General features: G+C 39.8%; 1 protein-coding gene and 1 long non-coding RNA gene across 2 annotated transcripts in view; one reads left to right on the forward strand and one right to left on the reverse strand.

The window, feature by feature from the left end:
• Nucleotides 1-8,477, forward strand: part of TMPRSS7 (transmembrane serine protease 7) — an 89,639-nt gene extending 81,162 nt beyond the window's left edge. The window contains exons 16-18 of the mRNA XM_021007181.2: nt 849-1,117; nt 5,776-5,912; nt 8,307-8,477. Of these exons, the coding sequence (XP_020862840.1) occupies nt 849-1,117; nt 5,776-5,912; nt 8,307-8,477 (577 nt within the window). The remainder of the gene's footprint in view (nt 1-848; nt 1,118-5,775; nt 5,913-8,306) is intronic.
• Nucleotides 8,478-16,646: 8,169 nt separating this feature from the next.
• On the reverse strand, nt 16,647-25,390 carry LOC110222269 (uncharacterized). Its single transcript, XR_002328331.2, has 2 exons — nt 25,003-25,390; nt 16,647-17,601 (listed from the first exon to the last, which is right to left on the reverse strand). It is a non-coding gene; the product is annotated as an uncharacterized LOC110222269 (long non-coding RNA).

Raw genomic sequence — 25,390 nt, forward strand, 5'->3', positions numbered from 1 at the left:
TCTGATAGATACTATAGACAGACAATTAGCCAGGACTAGAATTAAAGAAGAGAAAAAGTGGGGTGGATTGCATTTGAGAAAATTACACAAACTTTAGAATCCCATGCTGTTTTCCTAACACAGACCCCATATTTTTCCATCTTCTTTTAAAGGGATGTTATGTGGCTATGAATTGTAGAATACCATAGTATCCGTAGAATAGGAAACCAATGGGCAATGAAGAGCTACATATCAGGGAGCAGGATATGACTACTAGTGATTTACAGATTCATCTGAGCATCTCCTGAATGTTGGAGCTTATAACGTTTTGTGCAATGAAAGAAGGAAGACAAGGGGAATTGGAACCCTTTATGGCTGTATCCATGGACATTTAGTAGACTCGCTTTGAATATACCAGTCACGTATAAGCTAGTTAAAGGAGATCATAGAAGTTGGTAAAATTGCTTTGGTTCACTTAAGGGCTCATCAGTTATTCCAACGGTATCTCTCTACTTCTTTCTGGGGGAAGGGATCTGGTCTGATTCAACTACCTTAGGATGTGATTTGTATCATGGAAGGGAGTGACCAAATGGATTAGATCACAGACTTATTAAAGTATTGAAGTAAATGTCCTTTTTTTGTTGTTGTTGTACGGGAAGTAAGGATACATCACAGTTATGATCACCACCATTTTATAAGCAGGGATAGACCCAAAGATGTCTTATTCCTTATCCAACATCAGTAGCAATAACTATATCTAGTGCGCTATCCTTTGGGCTTCATTTTGACATAGTTCTCAATATCCCATATCATACTTGTTTTTTGCTTCCAGAAATTAATGTCCTTGCACCCTGCTCCTTTTCTGCCAGGTTATCTGACCCCAGGCCATGGACTGCTCACTTAGGGATGTATATACAAGGTAATGCCAAGTTTGTCTCTCCAGTGAGAAGAATTGTGGTTCATGAGTACTATAATAGCCAAACCTTTGACTATGATATTGCCCTGCTGCAGCTGAGCACTGCTTGGCCTGAAACCATGAAGCAGTTAGTTCAGCCAATATGTATTCCTCCCGTTGGACAGAAAGTGCACAGTGGGGAGAAGTGCTGGATAACAGGCTGGGGAAGAAGGAATGAAGCAGGTGAGCAAGCACTCATTCATTGCCCCCTCCCCCACCCAAAGCTGTTCTTCTTCAGCACCCTGAGCAGGATGATCCAATGTACACACTGATAGCCCTTCCAATACCTTAGCCTCCCAGTTCATCAGCCTACTCAGATCCCATGACCTACATCTCTATTCCATTTCTGCCTCCCACAATGATGATTATACATTAGATATTGCCATCTTGCATAACTTCCACCCCCTTGATCAACTCTGAAGTTCCTTCTCTCATAATGACTTATCTTCCTACTCTTCTTCTCCTTTACTCATTGTGTTAAAAACATATTTTGTTCAGATCCCCCTGACCACTCCTTCTCCTTCTAGTCAGTAAGCTATAGCAAGACATGAGATTTGCAAAGGGAAATCTGGAAGTCATGTATAAACCATCCCAAAAGAGCATAATTTACAAATTGCATTATATATCAACTAAAATTCATATCCTGGTAATATGTGCTGAATCAGGGGAAACCATCTAGATGCTGCTTGTTAAAGCTTCTGGTCCTGTGATATATAAATTCCATACAAAATCCAGACCTCCATAGCTCCAGACCAGCAGAACAAGAAAAAATGCTGATTATTTTGAGATGATGACTTTGAAGTTTTATTGGTGACTTTGAGAAGATTCAGATATGTTAATGAACTTACTCCAAGGTGGCACAGATAGGAGCTGGTCTGTTTTCCCCCCAAAAAAACTGTGAAAATGAGACCTCAAACTGCTGCTCTCCCCCACCCCAAGCTCCCAATTCTAATCCATAGTTATGTGAGTAATACTCTCTGCCTCTTCCCCCCAATCCTACTCCCCACACTGCCTGCCTTCATTATCCCATTCCCCTGTTCCCGAGCTGCCTTCTGCTTCTGTACCATTTCTGTTGCTTGTCTTTGCCTTGTTAAAATGTAATTGCTGCCTGTTTCCTGCTGTCAATCATAGTCTTTCCTGGCCAGTACCCAAAGAACTGGGTGTGCCTGCCCCTATTTCATAATTTGATAATTTAATTATCAAATCACTCCTCCTAAACTTATTCTCCATCATCACCACAACCCTAATTCCTTTCACTCATCCTTGTTTTCCTGGGTCATCACTCCTGCGCAGTCTTTTCTTTACAGTTTGGACCCTGTAGTTAGTTATACAGTCTTTTATACTTGAGTCTTTGGCCCCTTTGTTCTATCACTATTCCTGTTTTCCCAAACCTCAATCTTGGATTACTTCTAGTAGACAGACAGACAGAAAGACAGAAGGACAGATGGATAGATAGACAGACAGAGAGATAGAGAGATAAATAGGTAGATGGATAGATGGATAGAAAGAGAGGCAGACAGATAGATTAATAGACAGATGGACAAACAGATGGATGGATGGATGGATAGATGGATGGATGGATGGATGGATGGATGGACGGATGGATGGATAGACAGACAGTCAGATGGATAGATAGATAGACAGGCAGATAGACAGACAGATAAAGCATTTACTAAGTGCTGTGTTCCAGGTATAGTTCTCCACTATTCACCTTCTCTGTTATTACATGCTGTTCAATACAGATAGTAGTTGTAGTTGAATGGAATGCTAGACTTGGAGTGAGGAAGACCCAGGCTCAAATCTCACTTTAGAAACTGTCTGTATGACCTTGGGCAAGTTATATAACCTCTTTTGACCTCAATCTCTCATTTGTAAAATAAGGAGTTTGGACGAAGTAGCTTTTTAGGTCCCTTTCAGTTTTAAATCTTTGATCCTAAATTCATTCAACAATGCCACCTTATCTACTCTAAATTTGTGTTATCTAATCTTAACTGAGCTGGGGATACCAAAAAAGGCCGACAGTCGCTGCCCTCAATAAGCTTACAATGTAATGGGGGAGGGGTGGAGACAACATGCAAACAAATTTATTCAAGCAGTCTATGTATGGGCTAAATAGGAAATAATTAAAAGGGGAAATGCACCAGCATTAAGAGGGATTAGGGAAGGCTAGAAGGTGGGATTTTAGTTGGGAGGTCAGGTCAGGTCAGGTCCACATCTGAACAGAAGAGATAAAGTGTTCCAGGCATTCTATTTCTATTTTTGTCTGGAATATTGCAAGAGCCTGTTGCGATATTGCGAATAGACCTGTTTTTAGTCTCTTTACTCTCCAATCCATCCTTCATATGGTTGCTAAAACAATTATCTTAAGACACATATTTAATCATGTTACTTCCCTGCTCCTCCCAGTTGTTTTTGCTCTTCCTTTGCTTTTTTTCCCCCCAATTTAGGAAGTGTTTATTGAGCACCTATGCTATACTAAATGCTGGGGATGCAAAGAGAGGCAAACCACAATGCCTGCTTTCAAGAAGCTCAGTCTAATGGAGGAGACAACGTGAAAAATCTATGTGCAAAAAGATATACAGAGAATAAATCAGAGATAATCTCAATAGAACATTTGTTCCGTCAACCTAGGACACATATTTGCATAAATGTACATTAGGAGAATGCCCATAATAGAGATTATACATGAGGGGGCATACAGATAACGTGTAACCAGTGATGTCCCTTCAAACATCTGTTTACCAATCTCTTCATTCCCATAACCCATACTTTCATTCTACACATAAGACATATCAATCATGTCCCCTTTCCCTGAGCAAAAAACAATGAGAAGGGGCAGCTAGGTGGTGCAGTTGGTAGATCACTGGCCCTGGAGTCAGGGCCTGACTTCAAATCTGGCCCCAGACATTTACTACCTGTGTGGCCCTAAGCAAGTCACTTATCCCTGTCTGCCTGAGTTCACTCAACAGTAAAATGAGCTGGAGAAGGAAATGGCAAACCACTCCAGTATCCTTGCCAAGAAAACCCCAAATGGGATCACAAAGAGTCAGACATGACTAAAATACTAAATAACAACAACCTTTGCCCCCAAAGCTCTGGCTTTTTCTAGGAGGACCATCCTTACTCACCATTTCCCATCTCTGGGTTGGAATAAAAAAAAATAACATAAAGAGAGGTCTCTGAAAGGTCTCCTATGCCTCCATCTGACACTCAATCCTGGGATGCCCAAAGTTGCACCTCCACCCGTGATTTCACTTGGTATAGAGGCTTAGTATAGCCTCTCTAACAATCCCCATCTCTGTCTGCTCCTTAATTTGGGACTAATCTGCCAGGAGTCTGTACATCATTCCATCCCTCCCCCATACCCCAAACACAATTTCAGCACGTGGGGCATAATCTCTACTGCTTAAATCTGGTCCTGTATTTGCCAGAAAATGTACATTCTTATTTCCCACCAGTAGAATGTAAGCTTCTTAAGAAGTGTGGTATAATGAAGTGATGGACTTGAAATCAGGATGACCTGTACCTCTGATATTTACTAGCTGTGTGACACTGGTCAAGTCACTTTACCTTTTTGAGTCTACATTTCCTCATCTGTAAAATGGGTATGATAATAACACCTACCTTACAAGGTTTTCCTGAGGATCAAATGAAAGAATATCTGAAAAGCAACTTACAAACTTTTAAAGTACCGTATAAATGTGAACTTGTAAGCACTGAACATAGAGGTTACTGAAAGCTCTTGTAGGAACATAGGATTAGAGCAGAAGGGATCTCAAAGGTAACCTAGTCCACGCACTTCATTTATGCATGAGAAACTTGAGGCCCAGAGAGGTTCCCAGGTAGTGAGTGACAGATGCAGGATTTCAATACAGGTCCTCTGATTTCAAAGCCAGCATTCTTTGCAACATACCATGCCACATCCCCTTTGATCTCCCAGATGCACCAGTTCACTTTGTTGTAATTTTCAAAGGCTTCAGGACGAACGTCCTGTGAGATGTGGGCCTGGAACCTTGTTCTGGTGTTTCACTGTTTGATACTCTTTAGACACAGGCAGCAGGCACTTTTCCCAGTTGCTAAATAGAGACAAAGATACCTAGGTGGCACAGTGGATAAAGTGCCAGGTCTGGAATCGGGAAGATCTCAGTTCAAATCCAGCCTACTAGCTATGTGACCTTGAGCAAGTTGCTTAATGCTGTTTGCCTCAGTTTCCTCATCTGTAAAATGAGCTAGAAAAGGAAATGGCAAGCTACTCCAGTGTCTTTGCCAAGAAAACCCCAAATGCGTCATGAAGAGTTGGACATGACTGAAACAACTCAACAGCAGCTCTTATATATCACTTTAAAAACGAGACCTCAAACTCCTGCCCCCGAACCCTCTTTCATCTCCGTTGAGTCCATGCTGCTGCATGCTCACAACTCTAATCAGTCATTACACGAAGACATTGTGTTTATGGGCCCTTCTTAATTTTTTTTATTCAGTTGTGTCTGATTCCTCATGTTCCTGTGGACCATACTGTGTATAGGTTTTTTGTGGCAAAGATACTGGAATAATTTGCTGTTTTCTTCTCCAGTAAGGCAAACAGGTTTAGTGATTTGCCCAAGGTCACACAGCTAGTAAGTGTCTGAGGCCAGATTTGAACTCAGGTTTTCCTGACTCCAAGTCTAGTGTTCTAACCACTGGACCACATAACTGCCCTCTTAACTTTTAGGTCAACAAGTGATTCTAACTAATAATTCTAAGATGAAAAAAGAGAGGCATGTGTGTGTGTGTGTGTGTTGTGTGTGTGTGTGTGTGTGTATTTTATTCTTGTCTTCTACTTTCTACTTTTTTTCCCTCAGATAGCAAAGGCTCCACGATTCTGCAGCAAGCTGAAGTCGAACTTATAGACCAAACTGTATGTGTTTCCACATATGGAATTGTGACTGCCCGAATGCTTTGTGCAGGTGTAATGTCTGGGAAGAGAGATGCTTGCAAAGTAAGTAATGAAAGCTCCTCTGTCTCAGAGTACACTGTACTTCCTGAGGCATATTAGCATATTCTAACCTCCTTCAGAAGACTATGAAGTGACTTGGGCAAGAGTGACCCTTGTTACTGGGGACTAGAATTTCATTTTCCTTCTTCTAGTTCAATGTGTTTTCCTTTTTTTGTTTTGCTGTTTAGTTGATTAGTCATGTCCAATTCTTTGTGACGTCATTTGGGATTTTCTTGGCAAGGATACTAAAGTGGTTTGCCGTTTCCTTCTCCAGCTGAACTTTACAGATGAAGAAACTGAGCCAAACAGGGTTAAGTGACTTGCCCAAGGTCACACAGCTAGTGTCTGAGGCCAGATTTAAATTCAGATCCTCCTGGCCTGGTGCTCTCCCCACGGAACCACTTAGCTCTCCTTTATACCTTACTGTTTTTTCTGTTCCTAGGTGACATGAGAAAGCAAAGAGACAGAGATCAAATGATTTGCTTGATGTCATACAACTTAGTAGTGAACTGGGACTAGAATTCTTGTCTCTTAACTTCTAGTTCAGAGACACTTCTTTTTTCTTTTATGCTGCATTGTTTCTGATCAATCAATCGACAAATATTTATTAAGTACCTACTATGTACCAGACATTGGGTGCTAGGATGTGTTGGGAGAGATTAGACTTTGGCAGCATTATGTTGGCAGCATTAGACTTTGATTTTCTCACTATCAGTCTAAGGATGGAAAAAGGCTAGAAATTACATAGCATCTATACATGCTAGCACTTTTCTTAAGAAATCTGTCTGTTCCTTTATTAGAAACTGCTTAGAGCTGGAGTGCCCTTTATACTAAAGAACATAGTTCTGTATCAACTCTGAATCATGGTGAATGCAGGTAGCTGTATGCTAACTTTTCAAAACTAAATAGATGTGTGACCTTAGGCAAGTCATTTCATTTCTCTGGTCCTCAGTTTACTTCCTTTGTACAACGAGGTGAATGAATTATATCTAGATAAGATTCCTTCCACCTTTAATATTCCATGATTCTATAAATGTTACTCCCATTGGTAAATTATGGTCCCCTCCCCTAGGGATAGACAGGACCAAAGTGATTCCCCAGGTGTTCATTCATTCATCCAATTTATTACAACTAGATAGGAGTAGTTGTTTCTGGGAATAAAAGGACACCCTGGCTAAGCCCATAGGCACTGATGCTATTGGGGACACATCAGAAGAATAGTCCCCCTGAGCCTTACCTTTCTCACTCGTGCAGGCTAGTTCCAAGGAGACTTGGAGAGAGAAAAGAAGACCTAGCTGGTAGTTGTCAGAAGGCAAGGGGAATGTTTCACAGTGTCTTAACTCATTTATCTACATTTCTTCCCATACTCTTAAAACTCACCTCAGATAATTCTATTGGCATGCAAAGAATGGGCTGCCAACACTAGATCTCGGGGTCTCAGTCTAGGAGAAAGGACACAGGATCAGACAACCTGGGTTCAAATTTGGGTTCTACCAGTTACTATTGCTGAAAATTTGGGCAAGTCCCTTAACTACTCTGATTCTTAGTTTCTTCATCTGTAAAAAAAATTAGATTTTCTCTCAAAATTCTAAAATCCTTCTACCTTTTGACTTTAAGGTGATATTGATTCAGATGGCAGACTAGATTGAATAAGTATATTTGGTGTGATGAAAATACCTGAAGCTAATCTGAGCCTATTTTTCTCACTATCCACAATGACCATAAATCAGGTACATTAATGAAGGGAGGAAAATTTACCTTATGCTATCGAGACAGGTTTAATTTCTGAGTTTTCACAACCTTGGGATCCCACAGAGTTACAATAACCCAATTGTCATAAAAAGAATCAAATGCAATTATGTTTCAAAGAAAACAGTATTAGAACAAACATTCCAGAATAAGTTATGAACCTGTGATTTCATTGGGATAGGGAACTCCCCCTACCAATGTAGGTCAGCATTTTCTCTACAGTTCATAATCTCAAGGAGCTGTCCCCAGCACTGAAAGGTTAGGTGTCTTGCCAAGGGCCATTCCGGCTTTGAGGTCAGTTCTCTATCCACTATTTCATGATGCTTCTGAGAGCAAGGAGTTTGTATATTCATAATCACCTGAGCCTTAATACTGGGGAGATGGAAACTCAGGTCTCCTAAACACCAAGTATCTTCAGTTGAATGAAGCCTGCCATCAATTTCCCAAACAAATGTTGACATTTAAAGGTTCATTTTCCTTCCCAATATTTCAGCAATACATCAAGAAACTGTACTAGCCAAGAGGAATGTGGTCATAATAATGCCTAAACTAGATTAATTTTGAAATAAATGCTCTTAAAACATTAATAAAACAATTAACAATTGCTTGTGGGACAAATGTGACTGATGCAATGTGATCTTATCGTAGGGAGATTCGGGTGGACCTTTATCATGTCAAAGAAAAAGTGATGGAAAATGGATTTTGACTGGCATTGTTAGTTGGGGACGTGGATGTGGAAGAGCAGACTTTCCTGGTGTTTATACAAGGGTGTCAAATTTTATTCCCTGGATTCACAGATACGTACCTTCTCTTTTATAAGTCTGGGTATGATTGCCCTGGAATTTTGAATGTGCGTTATGTGAGAATATCATTAAAACGATTTAGTAATTACTAATGGCACATGTCCATTTTTCTTCAGAAAATGTAATGGATCACATGCACATTGCTGGGTTGCAGATAGAGGGTGGAGTAATATGCAATTTATTCAGATAGGATTTTCCTGTCAGCATTCATTTATTCACTAACTCATTCATTCAGTAAACATATATTTAGTGCTTATTGTGTATGAGGCACTATGGTAGATGCTAGGACTAAAATGATAAGTAGGACACAGATCTTATTGTCAAGGAATCTATCACCTCCTTGTGTACAGATACACAAGTAATTATGACATGAGAGCTCAAGATAAGTGGCAAGGAGCAGTTTAGGCAAAGTGCTATCAGAAAAGGTCACTTTTCACTTTCACCAGGAGGCACCAGGGAAGCCTTCATGGAAGAAGTGCTACTTGAACTGAGGTTTTGTGTGTGTCTGTGTGTGGCAATTGGGATTAAGTGACTTGCCTAGGGTCACACTGCTAGTAAGTATCATGTGTTTGAGGCTGGATTTGAACTCAGACCTCCTCATTCCAGGGTTGGTGCTCTACCATCTAGCTGTACCATCTAGCTACCCTGTGAGGTATTTCTTATAGCACAACAGTATTCCATCACAATAATACACCACAAGTTTTTCAGCCATTCTCCAATTGATGGGCATATGCTCAATTTCCAAGTGTTTGCTATTACAAAAAGAGCTGCTATGAATATTTATGTACAAATAAGTCCTTTTTCCTTTTCTTTGATCTCTTTGGGGTATAGATCTAGTAGTAGTATTGATGGGTCAAAGGGTATGTACTATTTTATAGCCCTTTGGGCATGAAAGATATTTCTGAGGTAGAATCAATAGAACTTTGTAACTGATTAGATATATGGGAGGTGAGAGGTGTGGAAAGACAGAGCTAAAGATACAGAAAGAGAGAGAGAGACAAGAGACAGAAAGACAGAGAAGACACACAGAGACAGAGACAGAGGAGACAGAGAGAGAAAGACAGAGAAGACACACAGACACACACACGCACACACACACACACACACACACACGACCAAGGACAAAAGGAAATTACCAAAGGAGACAGAAAAGTGGTCACAAAGATAAGAGGAAAGTCATGAGACCATCAGGAACCAAGGAAGGAAGGGGTATCAGGAAAAAGAAGACATGGTTCACTGTGTCAAATGCTTTTACATAGATCAAGGATGATGACCACAGAAAAGGAGCTATTGGGGTCAATGATAAGCTTTCCAGGGACCTTCAAGAGAGCTATTTCATTGTGGGAAAGGGAGAGGATGGAAATCAGATTATAAGGAGATGAGTTTTGAGGAGTAAGTGGGTAGTGAGGAAGTAAAGACAGTTAAGTCTAAATTATTCTCACTAGAAGTTCATTCTGAAATGGAGAAGAGAGATTTGGCATGATAACTTGAGAGTAGCAAGGTCAAAGGAACTTTCTCCTTTTTTTAGGCAGCTGGGTAGTGCAATGGGTAGAATGCTAAACTTAGAGTCAGGAAAACCCAAGTTCAAATCCTGCGTGAGACACATGCTAGCTTTGCGCAAGTCATTCAACCTCCCTCATCCTCCATTTCCTCATCTTAATGGGGATAATAATAGCACCTGTCTCTTTGGGTTGTGTGGATTAAATGAGATGTGGTATCTGGAGCATTTTGGAAACAAAGTACTATGTAAATGCTAATTATTATCATTATCATCATCATCATTATCATCATTAGGATGGGAGGAGGCCTGTGCATGTTTGTAGGCAGATAGGATGGATCATTTAACGGTCACAGAACTGGAAGAGGGCAGTTAGGTGGCACAGTGGATAGAATGCTGGGCATGGAGTCTGGAAGACTGGTCTTCCTGAGTTCAAATCAGACCTCAGACACTTATTAGCTATGTGACCCTGGACAAGCCACTTAACCTTATTTGCCTCAGTTTCCTCATCTGTAAAATGACCTGGAGAAGGAAATAGCAGACCATGACAGTATCTTTGTCAAGAAAATCCCAAATAGGGTCAGGAAGAGACTGAAACAAATAATATGGTCTTTTCATAGTGTGTATTTTCAATTTTTGAAAGTATTCCACATGGGGCAGCTAGGTGGTGCAGTGGATAGAGCACCAGCCCTGAAGTCAGGAGGACCTGAGTTCAAATCCAGCCTCAGACAAAACACTTGACACTAGCTGTGTCACCCTGGGCAAGTCACTTAACCCCAATTGCCTAAAAAATAAAGTATTCCACTATTTTTTTGTGTGTTCTTAGTTTTGTTGGCATATAATTATGTATAATATGTTTTTATTGTTCTTTTTTTATTTCTACTGGCTTTGTTTAGATTTCACCTTGCTCATTTCCTATTTCATTGATCTGATTTGCTCTTTTCTTATTTCACATTAGCTAAAGATTTATTCATTTTATTAGTCTTTTCAAAGAACCAGCTATTAGTTTTATGTATCATTTCTATTTTTTGTTTCCAATTTATTTCTCTCCTGATTTTCAATATCTCCTCTTTTGTGCTGATTTTATGTTTATTTATTGGTTTTCTATTTTTTTTAATGCTATACAGTTCATTAATTCTTACTTTTTCCTATTTTGTTAATGTGTATTTGTAGGGATATGATTTTTCCACTGAGGAATGCTTTAGCTGCATCCCAGAAATGTTGGTATGTTGTTTCAACATTATAATTTTATTTCACTTAATTATTAGTTGTTTCAATATTCATTTTTTGACTCATTATTTAGGATTCACTGTTAAGTTCCATCTGAGTTTGTGTCTTTTGTTTGTGGTCCCTGAACCAATGGCTATTTTTGTTGTGTTACAGTCTGTAAGAGCTGTATTAACCATTTTGGCTTTTTTGCATTTGTTTGTAATATCTCTGTGCCCTAATACATGGCCAGTTTTTGTAACAATTCCATGTGGTGTTGAGAAATATGTCTGGGGTTTTTTTGCTGTCTTATTTCAAAAACACCATAAGGCTTTTAGCTGTAGTTTCTCCATCAATTTGTTCAGTTTCATATTTTCTGCTTTGTTTATCTTTCTGTTTGATTTAGCCAAAACTGAGAGAGGGACATTGAAGTCTTCTGTTACTATTTTGTTTCTATGTCTTCCTGCAGCTCAGTTAATAATTCCTTTATGAACTTGGACGCTAAGGCATTTAAAGTGTATAAACGTATAACTGATACTGGTTTGCCGTCTAAGGTTCCTTTCAGCATAACATAATTTCCTTGTTGGCACCTTTTTTTTTTAATGTTTATGTTTAATTTTTCACATTAGCATGATTGCATCTCCTAATTTTTTGGATTTTCTTCATGCATAGTAAACTTTTTTTCTATCCCTTCAGTTTTATTTTTTATATGTCTTTGCTTTTTAAATGTTTTTTTTGTAAACAATGGATTATAGAGGTTTTTCATCCTATCACTTTTTTCATTTTATTAGATTATTTAATCCTTTCACATTTAAAGTTATGAGAATTAGGCTTTATTTTCTTCCATTTGTTGAATATTTTTTCAAGTTACAGTTTTCCTCTCATTTGCTGTAAATAAAGCACTATATCTCTTCAGTTAATATATTTTAATCTTTCTTTCTTTCTTTCTTTCTTTCTTCCTTCCTTCTTTCTTCTTTCTTTCTTTCTTTCTTTCTTTCTTTCTTTCTTTCTTTCTTTCTTTCTTTCTTTCTTTCTTTCTTTCTTTCTTTCTTTCTTTCTTTCTTTCTTTCTTTCTTTCTTTCTTCTTTTTTCTTTCTCCCTATTCCCACTGGCTCTCTTTTCCTTATCCTCAATCCTTCCTACCCATTTGTTATCCTTTCTCTTCGGAGTTGATTATCAGCCCCTTTGCCTTTCCTGATTTTATCTTATTATTTGATTCTACCCAACCCCCTTTCCTCTTGGTCAGGTAGATGTGCCCTTCCTCTCCTTCCCTTTAACTAGTCCTATTCATTATTTTTAAATTCTAAATTTTAAATTTGTACATCTTTTCAGCCAGGATTTCTCTCCTTTACTCTGTTTCTTTTCCATCATCTCTGTCTACTCTGGACTCTCCTTCTCTGGTTCATGACCCCATACTTATTTAGTCTTTCTATATTCTCTACATTTCTTATGGAGTACAAACTTCTGAGGCATCCATTACTTGATACATAATAAATTTTAAGCAGTTCTTTCTCAGGCCTTGTAGAGCTTGTCCCATTAATTTCTCTTTTTCATTGTGACTCCCTCCCAGAAAAATATCAATTCCTGCAGATGACAGAGAGGGCACTGTTCAGGACCTCTCCACCCCATACCTCTGATTATGCGGCCTACCTCTGACCTATACCCTCCCCTTGGTAAATTCTTCCTTATTTTCCTCAAAATTTACTATTTGGGCCTTCTCCTCCTGCTCTCCCAGGCTCCAGTTGCCCCCAGGAGTTCTAGCTCCCTCCCTCTGGAGGCAGATCAAATGGCCTTTCCAAGCGCCAAACCCCCACAGACAATACCCAGTATATAGTCCCCATCTCCCTTCACAGAACATCTCTTTACCCACAGGAGCGTTCAACTGTGGAGCTCCCTTTCACCATCAAAACAAGGCCTCCCTCTTTTGCCTTTCTAATTTCTCCCGCACCCCTCTTTCTCACCTGTAGGTTCTTCTTCTCCTGGAAGTCCACAGGGATCACACTCCCCTGGCTGCTAGCCCTCGATTTGACCTAGGCACATCACAGACTCCCTTCCATCACCCTTCTCTCCTCCCTGCTTCCATGCACCCTCCCATTGAGTAATGCAGACAAAAGACATTGATTCATCTGTGGGTGAAGTATTGTGACATTCTTCCCATCATGCCCTAGGGCCACCTACCTCCACCTGACTTCAGCCTTCACCCTCTCTCTTTGTATACATTTAGAAAGAAGTCTCTTACTAATTTCTCTGCTGTCAATCTGTTACTGCTGCTGTTCTTGGCTGCTGCATTCATTTATCTCTCCTGAATTTCTGTTGTCTGAGATGTCCAAAAAAGCAAATAATCTCTTTAGGCTGGCTTTTCTTTCTAAAAATATTTTGAATATCTCCATATTACTGAACATTCATCTTTTTTCATTTATGGTTAAACTCAGATTTATAGGGTAGTTCACCATGGCCTATACCAGGGGTGGGGAATCTATGGCTTGGAGCCACATACGGACCTCTAGATCCTCAAGTGTGGCCCTTTGCCTGAATCCAAACTTCACAGAACAAATTCCCTTAATAAAAGGATTTGTTCTGTAAAACTTGGAATCAGTCAAAAGGTCACACCCAAGGACCTAGAAGGCCACAAGTGGCCTCAAGGCTGCAGGTTCCCCACTCTCAACCTACACCCTCAGTTCCACTGTTCTTTGGAATGTATTATTCCATTGCCTCCCATGTTTTCTGGTGGATGCAGAATAAATTTTGTATCATTCTAATTTCCTTTCCTTTGTATTTAAAGGTCTTTCTTCTGCTCACTTGTAGAATTTGTTGTTTCTGAACTGAATTGTTAAATTTCACCACCATATATCTTAGTGTTTGCAGACTTGGGCTTTTTTTCTGGAGGAAATCTATGCTTTCTTTCAATTGCTATTTCCATTTCTGTGTTCACAAGTTCTGGGCAGTTTTCTTCTATTATTTCTAGCAATCTGTCATCCAGGCTTTTGGACTTCTTATGTTCTTCTGGGAGACCGATAATCCTTAAATGAGGTTTATATATCTTTTCTTTAAAAACAATATGTTTTGCTTCAATAGGGAGTATATTTTCTTTTCCACATTATTGTTTTTCGCTCTTCTCCTAGATTATCCTTCACTTCTGTGTACGTGCATTCCTAATCAGTTGTTCCTTTTTGTTTCTTTTGTGTATGCCATTACAAATTTAAGTCTATTTTTCTGCCATTATTTCTGCTATGAAAGCCATAAATTCTGCTCTAATAATTCTCATTTCTTGTTTAGACCACTCATAATTAGTGGGTTGTGGTTCCATGTTCTCCTCATGTTCCACAGGGTCCTCTGTCTCATCAAATGTTGATTCATTTTCCTTTGTTTTGCTATATTTATTCATAGAGGCCTTGTTTACTAGATATGGAGGCCATTTTCCCCCCTGCTCTTAGTGTTTTCCCTTAGCATTTGTTTATCATCTAGTTATGCTCAAGCTCTTTGATTTTTCTTCCTCTAGAGATCTTTGGAAATTCTATTCTCTCCCTCACCCTACTGCTCACATTCTGACTCCTTCCACTCTCATGATGTTTCCCCTTGAGACTGGATCTCAGGGTATCTCTACCTCCACCCATAATGGGCAATCCATTGTTCACCAACCCACTGTTCTGCCCCCAATAACTTTTGTGGGTACATAATTGGCCTCAGCTGGATTCTGAATTCTTTCCCTCAGGCTTAGTGTTGTGCTGCATAGCCCCTTACACATGTTTTGTTCCCTCTGTCTTGTTTTGCTGAATGATAAGGTCAGAAGCCAAATTGTATAAAGTTAGGAAAAGGTGAAAGAAGATGAAGTAAAGGCACCTATTATAGAAAGCCTTTTCAAGGAGTTTAGCCACAAAAGGAGGGAGAGAGATGGCATGATATCTAGTGGGGATGGAAAGATCAAGTAAAGGTTTTTTGAGGATGAGGGACACATTGGCATATATGTAGGCATTATAAAACAGCTAATAGACAGTGAGAGACTGAAGTTAAGTAATAGGGTGAGAGTAAGAGAGAGTGCAATTTGCTGGAAGAGATGGGATAGAATGAGATCTCACGCACAGGATAAGGAGCTTGGCCTTGGTAAGGAGTAAAGCTACCTCTTCATGTGAGACTAAGGTGAAGGAGGAGGTAATAGCAGAAAGCATCTGTGTGATATGAGATGAGGGGGAGGAGAGAAGAAGGAGTTCTTGGTGAAAAGCTTTAATTCTTTCAGTAAAATATGCAGCAAGGTATTCAGTTGAGAGGGTGAGGAGAAGAAAAGTGATGGAAGGTTTGAGGAGTAATGAAAAGGTTTGGAAGTCCTGCTATGGTGAGTTCTACTCCTCATTAAGGAGGTGTAGAACAGCATAGAGGGCCCATTGATGTTATGTAACATAAATTTATAGTAGAACTAGTCAAAATAGTTGCACATCCCCTTCAGGAACAATAATATAGTTGATTTGACCACAGTTCATGGTTTCTGACCTAGGGAGTGAGTGGGTAGGTGAATGGGTAAGGGGCAGTAACTTGTCAGGAAGTCAGTCAGTTAACAAGCATTTATTAAGTGCTTACTATGTTCTAGGTATTGTGCCAAGTTCTTAGTGAATTCCAGGCATGTACTGAGTGCTGGTAATATGAATATAAATAGAAAGTCAATCCTTACCCTCAAAGGGCTTAATATTCTAATGGGGGAAGACAGTATAAAAAAGGAAACTGAAAAGGGGTTGGAGTAGGGGGAAAGAAAGTTACCAGGTAAAGGGAGTGTGGTAGGGAAAGCCTAGGGTGTAGCCTGGTGAGAAATGAAGAGATAGTTGTCCTGGGAGCCCTCCTTAAATAAAGGTTGTGGGTGGAACCATCCAATAAGAGAGTAAGGCCGGAGGGGTGCATGATACTTTAAAAGTGTGAATCCCAGCGCTAGAGGAAGAGCCTTGGCTTGGTAAAGGAGGTTGTGGAGAAAGTGGTTGGAGAGGAGGAAGTGAAATATGGTTGGGGCTAGGCTGAAATAATGTTCTGTGAGAGGCAGTCACCAAACAGGTGAGCTGGGGCCTGAGGGTAAAAATGCCTCTGGTACATAGTCTCTGGTGTGGGTAGTGAGCCAAAATACCATTAAACTGGGAGGTGGGGTAGCTGTATTCTAGTCTTCATTCTTCTAGTAAACTCACTTCACCACTTTAGAGAACTCAGTTGACCTCTTTAGGGCTCAGTTTCCTTATCATTCAATAAGTACTTATTATTAAGTGCCTGCTATATTCATGGGGCATTTTCTAGTTTACTATTTTATACGCTTCCCACTATTGAGAGCAATACATCTTAATGATAAACTCCATATATCTATGAAAGTGACTGTATCACAGCATGAATCAGTCAGGCAAATGAGCCACTTACTCCACAAATGGGAAAAACCGGTATTTCCAACATGTAGATATAAACTTTCACTATATAGACAAACCTTGAAAAACTGGTCTGACACAGATCAATGACTCTGGATCATTTTTACCTATAATGTGTAGTAGATATAGTCTAAGGTTCATTCATTGAACTTAAGAGTCTTAATGTTATCATGTTGTCCATTTGCTATTTTAAGACTATTTCTACAGTCATCCCCATACACATAAATGCATGTAGAATAACTGGATTGTTAGGACGACTATCCAGAGAAGTCAAAGAAAATCTTGATATGGTCTGGATCATTTTGTGGACTAAGCCAAGGACAAAACTGGAGCACACTGGACATTCCTATGATATCAGGCAACTAGAAGTTCTCTAGGCCTAACATGGTGATTGTTGAATTTAGAACTAGAGGACTGGGGTTTGAGTCTTAGCTCTGCCATTTACTGCCTCATGACCATGTCACTTAACCTCTCTTAGCTTGAGTTTCCTCACGTGTCAAAATAATGATGGTAACTAACATTTACATGGCACTTTTAACTTACCAAAGTGCTGTACATAAAATGCACATGTATATGTACATACACATATGTCATACATAGTCATGTATATATACATAGGGTTGTATGGGATATTCAGGGAGGACAAGCACCTCTGGGATGAAGGCTGCCGAGCCTTTTCAGGGTTGCTTATCCACCTTCGGTGTCCACCTTCATCTAACTTTTACCTGTGGCTCCAAGAGCTGGAGCATGTGCAGCAGCCACACCCCAGTAAAATCGTCATGACAGATGGGCTAAACCACGTAGAGGGTGACTGACAGGTCTCAAATCCATTGGTGAGTTAGGGGGATGTCTATCCCAAGCAAGTGAAGACTCCCCCAGTGGAATGGGCAGATAGTAATTTGTTCCAATGTCCATGAAGGCAGCCGAAGTAAGTGCTGCAGAGCACTTAGAATTTGGTTAGACATCAGAGATGCCAAGGTCATCCACTGTATCTTGGCCATCGCCAGTCATCTTGACTTTTGTCTTGCCACTGGTCTTTGATGACTCTGAAGGAGAGATTAAGGGGGAGGACTTTGTAGAAATCTATCTCACTTAAATCCAATTCATGCACAAGTCAATATCACCACATGATGTCATTGGTCCTCTTATAAAGGAAGGACAAACAACACATATAAATATGTATATGCTTAGGCATATGTATACTTACATGTGTATGTATATGTATACATACATAGGGCAGCTAGGTGGTACAGAGGTTAAAGTGCTGGGCCTGGAGTCAGGAAGACCTGAGTTCAAATCCAGCCTCAGATATCTAATAGCTATGTGACCCTGGGCAAGTCACTTTTTTTTTGGCTAGGCATTGGGGTTAAGTGACTTGCCCAGGGTCACACAGCTAGTAAGTGTCAAGTGTCTGGGGCTGGATTTGAACTCAGGTCCTCCTGACTTCAGGGCCGCCATCTAGCTGCCCCCTTGGCAAGTCACTTAACCCTGTTTGCCTCAGTTCCTCATCTGTCAAATGAGTTGTAGAACAAAATGGCAAACCATTCCAAGATCTTTGCCAAGAAAAATCCCAAATGGGGTCACAAAGAGTCATACATGACTGAACAACAATAACACATACATACGCACATGCATTTTGTACGTATAAAACACTCTTTAGAGCCTCAAAATAGCCTTGTGAGGTAATAGAGAAATTACCCCATCATACAGAAGAGAAGACTGACACTCAGAAAAGTTATACGATTCGCCCATGATCACAAAGCTAGTACCAGAAGTGGAACCTGAACCAAGGTCTTATTGTTTATAAGACCAGCACCTCTAAAATCTCTTCCAGCTCTAAATCTATGACCCTATTATTTCCCCTCCTACTTCAAACACTGAAAAAATGTCCACACTCACTTTACCCCATTGACTAGCCCCCCCCCAAATGGCCACACTGGGCCATGGGGTATTCTCTCAAATGCCCTCTGCTTACTTACCAACCTGTGAATCCCAATACAATTACAATTATCCCTTCCACATTGTGACTTTCCCCATCATGGTTTCAATATAAAACGTAGGCATAAGAAATTAAATGGGAATTTGGGGGGGAGTTGTATGAAAGCTGCAGATGACACGAGAAGGCCAACAGAAAAAGTTTAGAAACTCAGAAATGCATAAAATACATGTATAGCATTGTATAATGTCAACATATTTTATCTTTTAATCATATAAATATACACAATTTCTTTTTCAGAGTTAAAATAAAAGTTAAAGTTTATGAAAAGAATGTAAAAGCCAGAAGATGACAAAGGCTAAAAATGTACAGATATCTCAAAAAGTTTATTAACTCATAAATGCATGAAATGTATATACTGTTATATATAATATTATCTATACAGTATGTATTTTACTGTTTAATAACATAAATGAACAGCTATGCATTTTTTCCCTTAAAATTAAATTTGTATGGTTCTATGCACTGATTTGGGGATGCCAAGCCTGTTTGTGGCAATCTCTCATGCGGCATCTTATGGTGATCTGGTGGTGATCTTTGTATCTTGAGTTTCTTGTATCTTGCATCATTTAAACAACTATTAAATTAAATGTCTATTAAAATCATGGGTCCCAAGTATAATATTCCTAATGGTTTGGAAACTGCTCCCAAGAAACAGAGGAAAGAGATGAACTTGAAGGAAAAAAGTAGAATTGTTAGATGTGCTTCTTTCAGGCAAAACAACTGCTGTGGTCACCGCCTTATTTAAGGAATTAAAGAGTTGACCATAAGGCATATTAAGATAAAAAAGAGAAGAAAATCTGTACTGCAGCAACGCCAACATTTGCAAAACATTTGCATGAACCATGAGATCCACATTTCTCTCTCATATAGAAAGTGTAACATTCTTTTGGGTGCAGGATTGTTATAAATAAGGCATTCTGATAGACTCTGGCATTATATGAGAAAAGGCTACATTTTTATTTCATTTCCTCAAGGAAAATGAAGGTGAAGAGTCTATACCTACAGCTATTCAGGACAGCAAAGGCTGGTTTGAAAATTTTTTTACAGTGGTTTACTCTACACAATGCAAAAGTAATTGGGAGAGGCAGCATCTGCCTATCAAAAGGCAGCTAGGGAGTTTCCTGAAACCCTGAACAAAGTAATTGAAAAGAAAGGTTAGGGAATATCTATGGAATAGATAGATATTCAGTGCTAAAGAACCTGTTCTATAATTGGAGGAAAAAAATGCCTCAGAGGACATACATCAACCAAGAAGAGAAGTGAACCCCAGGTTTTAAAAACACAAGGGATAGAGATAACCCGCTCTTTTGTGCCAATGTCATGGGGTTCATAATAAAGACAGCCCTGATATGCAGTATTTCCTGAAGTTAAAACCCAGTATCCCTTTGGAACCCACTCCTTCCACCTCTGGTGTCACTCCACCCACTCCATCAACCCCTACCACTCCTGCCCATTCTCTTTCTTTCCGGCCACAGAAGACGATGATGAAGAGCTCTATGATGATCCACCTCCGTGACAAGAATGCTGTACAGTTAATAAATTCATATTAATTTAGTGATGATATTAATAATAGGTTAGTCATAGTATATAAGGTGTCATATATAGTATACAGTATGACAAATAAGTTAGAGGTGTGTTATGCCTGTATATGTGTGTCTTAACTATACAGCAAGAATTGTATGTCTGACACATGAATGTATGTGGTCATGAGCTTTTGTCATCACCATCATCAACCAGCATTCAGCTTCTTCATTTCAAGTTAGATGATAGAGATGTACCACAGGCTGATGGTGAATACCAGTAGGGAATTTCAAAGGTTATGTTTTTAAAATATCTTTTGTTATACATGTAGTATGTTCAGTATTCTCAAATTTGTTTCTTTTTTTAAAATGTTCATATTATTTTGTATTTCTTTATTTCCTTTTCACACAGTATTTTTTTTTAACTTAACATTAGCTTAACTACATATGGCCTATGGCCAAATACTTAATCCAAATTTTACAATAAGGTACCCTATAAAAGAAAAATCAAGTTTCTGAGCTCAATTTGGCATTAATATGGTGAGCCTTCTGGAACGTGATTCCACAAGGTTGTTAACCTCAGGTTGGAAATGGAGAGGTCAAAACTTCCATGCCAGCCAGAGTAGTATAAAGCCTATGAATTGCCTTTGAATTTCCAGCCTGGGCAAAATGAGGAGACTCAGTTTTATTAATAAACAAACAAATAAATAAAAGAATAATGGGTGGGTGAAAAATAGATAAATTAATAAATATCTAAACAAAAAACGAATATACATATGCCATATGTATACACACACATATACATATATATATAAATATAATTTTTAAAAGAAGTATTCAGTTCTAGCATGGAGAAAAACCAGAGATGGATTAGGTAGTCATTGATTTTAGCAAATAATCCTTTTCTAATGTGGAGAAAAGGCAGGATTAGATTAGATTGTCACTGACATTAGTAAATAATCTGACTGCCTGCTCTTAACACTGGTGTTTCTCTATGCTAGTGTAGAATGCTTCCTTCTAATTCACTCTGGATCTTTTTCTTGGAGTTAGATTCCCCTCCTCCTCTGCCCCATCACACTGAGCTTGAGAATGGTAGCTGGATATGGATTTCTTCACTAGTGACAAGGCAAGAAAAATTGGGAAAATCAAATAAATGCTAGTGATTAGGAACAAGAAAGAGATTAGGAATCCAGGTTTATAGACCAGCTCCATTTAGCATCAGTAATCAAAACAAAGAGATGTAAATCTGATATTGTTGGGTTGTATTTATGGAGTTGTGGGTACATTTCAGGGCCTGGTTTACAGAGCTCAGAGAAGACAGAAAGGCTTTGTTTATAGAACTCTGGAAGCATTTATGGATCTGGTTTATGGAGCTCATGTGGCACGGAGAGGGGGTTGCATGGAAAGGGTTAGGGGATTCTGGGGGGTTTCCACAAAGTCCCCATGACTCATGGGGAATAGATTTGGCATACATCTAAGGGAAAAGGTATGCAAATGGGGTGAGTCTTATTGTCCAGGGCAATACTCCTCAGACTAGGTTACTAGGTTTAGCTAAGGAACCACCAAAGATGAAATCAGGACAGGAACAAGGCTTCTTTCTCTAAATTACAGGTGTGTAACTAAATTCTTAAGATGGGTATCTTGGTCAGCTGGCTTAAGGAAAAGAGCCTCTGGTGTTCTTAATTGGATCTTTCATTAGGCACAGTCATTAATAGGATCTTTCATTGCTGGGGCTTGGGCAGCAACAAGATTCATCTATTTGTTCATTCAGCAGATATTTTATTAAATACCTACTATGTATAGAATGGGGTAGCTAGGTGGTACAGTGGATAAAGTGCCCTGGAGTCACGAAAACCTGAGTTCAAATCTGGCCTCAGACACTAACTAGCTATGCAACCCTGGGCAAGTCACTTAATACTATTTTTCTTGGTTTCCTCATCTGTCAAATGAGCTAGCGAAGGAAATGGCAAACCACTCCAGTATCTTTGTCAAGAAAATTCCAAATGGAGTCATAAAGAGCTGGACACTACTGAGCAAGAACAAATGTATTATATTGGGTGCCAGGGCAGATAGAAAGGTAAGTAAGAAATGATCCCAAAGAATATACCTAGAAAAGTAGAATATGGCAAATAAGAAAGCATACAGAGAGACTTTCTAAGGGTGGTGCCCTCCGGATCTTGAGTCATATGATCTAACTCCTCATTTTTCCAATGAGGAAAGTAAAGCTCAGAGAGGGCCTCAGAGTGAATTGTCCAAGGTCACACAATGCCTTAGAAGGGGAAAAGGGAAAAGGCACATCTCCTGACCTTCAATCTAGACCTTGTTTCACTTTACCATGCTTATTTTAAATTGTTCTGTTAATTTCAACTTAAGCCATTATATAAATATGAGTGTTAATGAAGAACACTATAGAATCATTTACTGTTGAGGCAAAAATTTCTTTTTAAACCTGGTATCTAGAAGGGCTATCCTGTATCTTAAGTACTATAAATTCTTAGTCTCTGACAATGGTTTTTAATACATGGAATTCCCTAATATGACAACTGGCTGTAACCATACTATTCTTAAAATCATCTTCCATTGTTGGCATTTGGTATATCCTATCAGAGTTATTTATATTGAGCTCAAAGCTGGTCAGTTTCCAGATGGACTGAAGCCTGGGAAAAGAATATATAGCAATCGGATAGAGAAGGGTATTTACCAGGGAGCCAGAGCAAGGAAAGGACTTTAAATAGGCTCATGGTGATCGAAACTGAGGGTGAAAGAGGAAATTTAGACTCCTGGGTAGCCTGACATATCAATGATACCCAAGTATTAAGGAATGCTTAGGCATCTTTAACAAATGAGAAGGGAAAGGTTGCAGGCAAAGTTGAGAATCAAAGAATCCAAATTGGGAGAGGTAGTAGCATCAGAAAACCTGTAGGCCTGTAGTAGGCCTGTGGCATCACATCCTAGCTAGAAGATAGCCAGAAGAAATTTGACCTTTTCCCATTTTTCTAGCGCCGCCCTTTTTTTTCTCTATGAGACCCACATCTATGACATTAAACTCCCATCCTCAGTGATAGGATACAAATGATCTGACTAAAGTACAGCAGTGTTTCAGTGTCTGAGGCCAGATTTGAACTCAGACTGACTTGTTGGAGTATTGCTTAATCTATCAATACCTTAAGCTTCAAGAAATTTGGAAAAAAAGAAAAAAACATTCCCTTGACTTAACAACGACCTTAAACCAAGGTGAGGAAGAGTCGAGATTGGGGAACTGAGTGTAAGGCATTGGTGAGGGGACTGGAATTTATTGATTTTGGATTTATTGATATGGCCGTGGCTTCATCATCCAGGCTTCCTATGCCACCCACCCAGGGACAGAAGTGAAGTCAGAATATAGGTGGACCTTACCCCACTGCTGGAGATAAAAGCATTCCTGTCTGGAGCAGAAGTACTGAGTGGGTAGAGAGCAAGGCAGGGCAGTATCTGTGCCAGGCTGCCCTACCCACTTACTGAGCATACCATCTAAAGTAGAATTTGAGCTTCACATCGAACTGAGGGTGTACCCCAAGGCTCTGTCCTGGGCCCTTTTCTCTCTATGTGTAAATATAGCACTCTCTTTCAGTGGCACCACCACCTCCCATAGTAAAATAATTACTTTTATGTAGATGACTCTAGTTCTATATATATTTAGTCCCAATCTCTCTTAAAGTCCCATTCTGCATCACAAACTACTTATTAGACATTTCAAACTGGTTGTCCTGTTCAACTACATCCAAAGCAGAACTCATTACCTTCTCCCTTAAATTGGATGATCTCTAAGTGAGATCTTTTGAACATTACTATATACATATCAGGGTTACCACATAAGCATGCAGTCAAGGGTCATCCAGGTTGACCCCCTTGGAGTCATACTTGATTCCTGGATCTCCCTGGTCCCACATACCCAAACCATTTCTACATAACAACTCTCACATTAGTCCCCTTCTCTCCACCCATAAGACAGTCTCTCCAGTTCAAATCCTCATCATAGCTGGCCTACACTATTTCAATAGTCTCCTAATCCGTGGCCTTGCCTCAAGCCTTTCCCCATTCTAATTTATCCTTCATATGGCTGTCAGTGATTTTCCTAAAGTATAGATTGCACTATGTCAGTCACTATGTGAATCCCTACTGTCTCTACTCCTCTTTTTGGCATTTAAAGCCCTTCATAATCTGCCTCAACAGACCTTTCCAGCTTCAATATACATTATTCCCCTTTATAGACTGGGATCAAAATGACCTTTTATCAGTTCCTTATACACTGCAACGCTATTTCCATGTCTTTGCACACACTGCCTCCCCACACCAGGTAGTCACTCCCTTCTCATTTCTCTGCCTCTTGGAATCCCTCCTTTCCTTTAAAGGCCGACTGAAATGCTAGCTTCTACATAAAGCCCTTTCTGATCACCCCAGCTGCTGTTGGTGCCTTCTCTTCAAAACCTAACTTTATATATGCTTCGCAAAGGCAGTGTACCTTAGTGAATAGAAAGCATAAACCTCAGCCTCAAAAAGTCCTGAGTTCAAGTTCCACTTAATACAAATTGGTTGTGTGACTACAAGTCACTTAAATGCTCAGTGTCTGTCCTACCTAACTCTCTCAGACCCGTATGTTGCTGAGAAGACGCTAACCTGCATTAGTTGCAAGACTTTCCTCAAATAGAAGTTCCCTGTGCCAATTAAATCGCAGATCCAGTTCCTATCTCTCATATGGTTACACGTGTGTATGTTGTTAAGCCTGATAAACGTAATCGAGAATTTTATCTTTGTTATCTCTAACACCTAGCCCAGTTCTGGGCATATAGTAGGTGCTTCATAAGTGCTTGTTGATTACTGCTTGACAAAGACTGTCAACGGGACAAAATGAAGCCAAAGTCCATAGTTACAGAATGCCGTGACCCTACCTTAGGAAGACAAACATTCAGATTCCTTCTGCTCAGGGCAGTTTTTCTGGTTCTTTCAGCATCGCCAGGCCTTTCCCTCTGCCTGTTCAGGCGGGTAATCTGACTGTCCAGGCTTAGGTTGGAGCTAGGGGCACATTGAGAAAACCAGAAAAATAGTCCTCGGGAGGAGGCGACATCTTCAAGCTCTCCCTTCACCAGGATGGGCACAGTAAAAGTTCCCGAGACAGAGACTGTGGCCCCGGGTTTAGTTCCCAAGACAGAGACTTTGGCCCCAGGTTTCGTCTGTATGACTCGCCCCTCCCAGCCTTGCTCACACCCGTCCTCCAACACGTCACTCTTCATGGGCGGGGTGGGAGGGAACCTGCACAGGTGAGTGCCGGACCTCCGG

This window comes from Phascolarctos cinereus, unplaced genomic scaffold (assembly GCF_003287225.1).
Source record: "Phascolarctos cinereus isolate Bilbo 61053 unplaced genomic scaffold, phaCin_HiC Scaffold_726;HRSCAF=1367, whole genome shotgun sequence".
NCBI lineage: Eukaryota > Metazoa > Chordata > Mammalia > Diprotodontia > Phascolarctidae > Phascolarctos > Phascolarctos cinereus.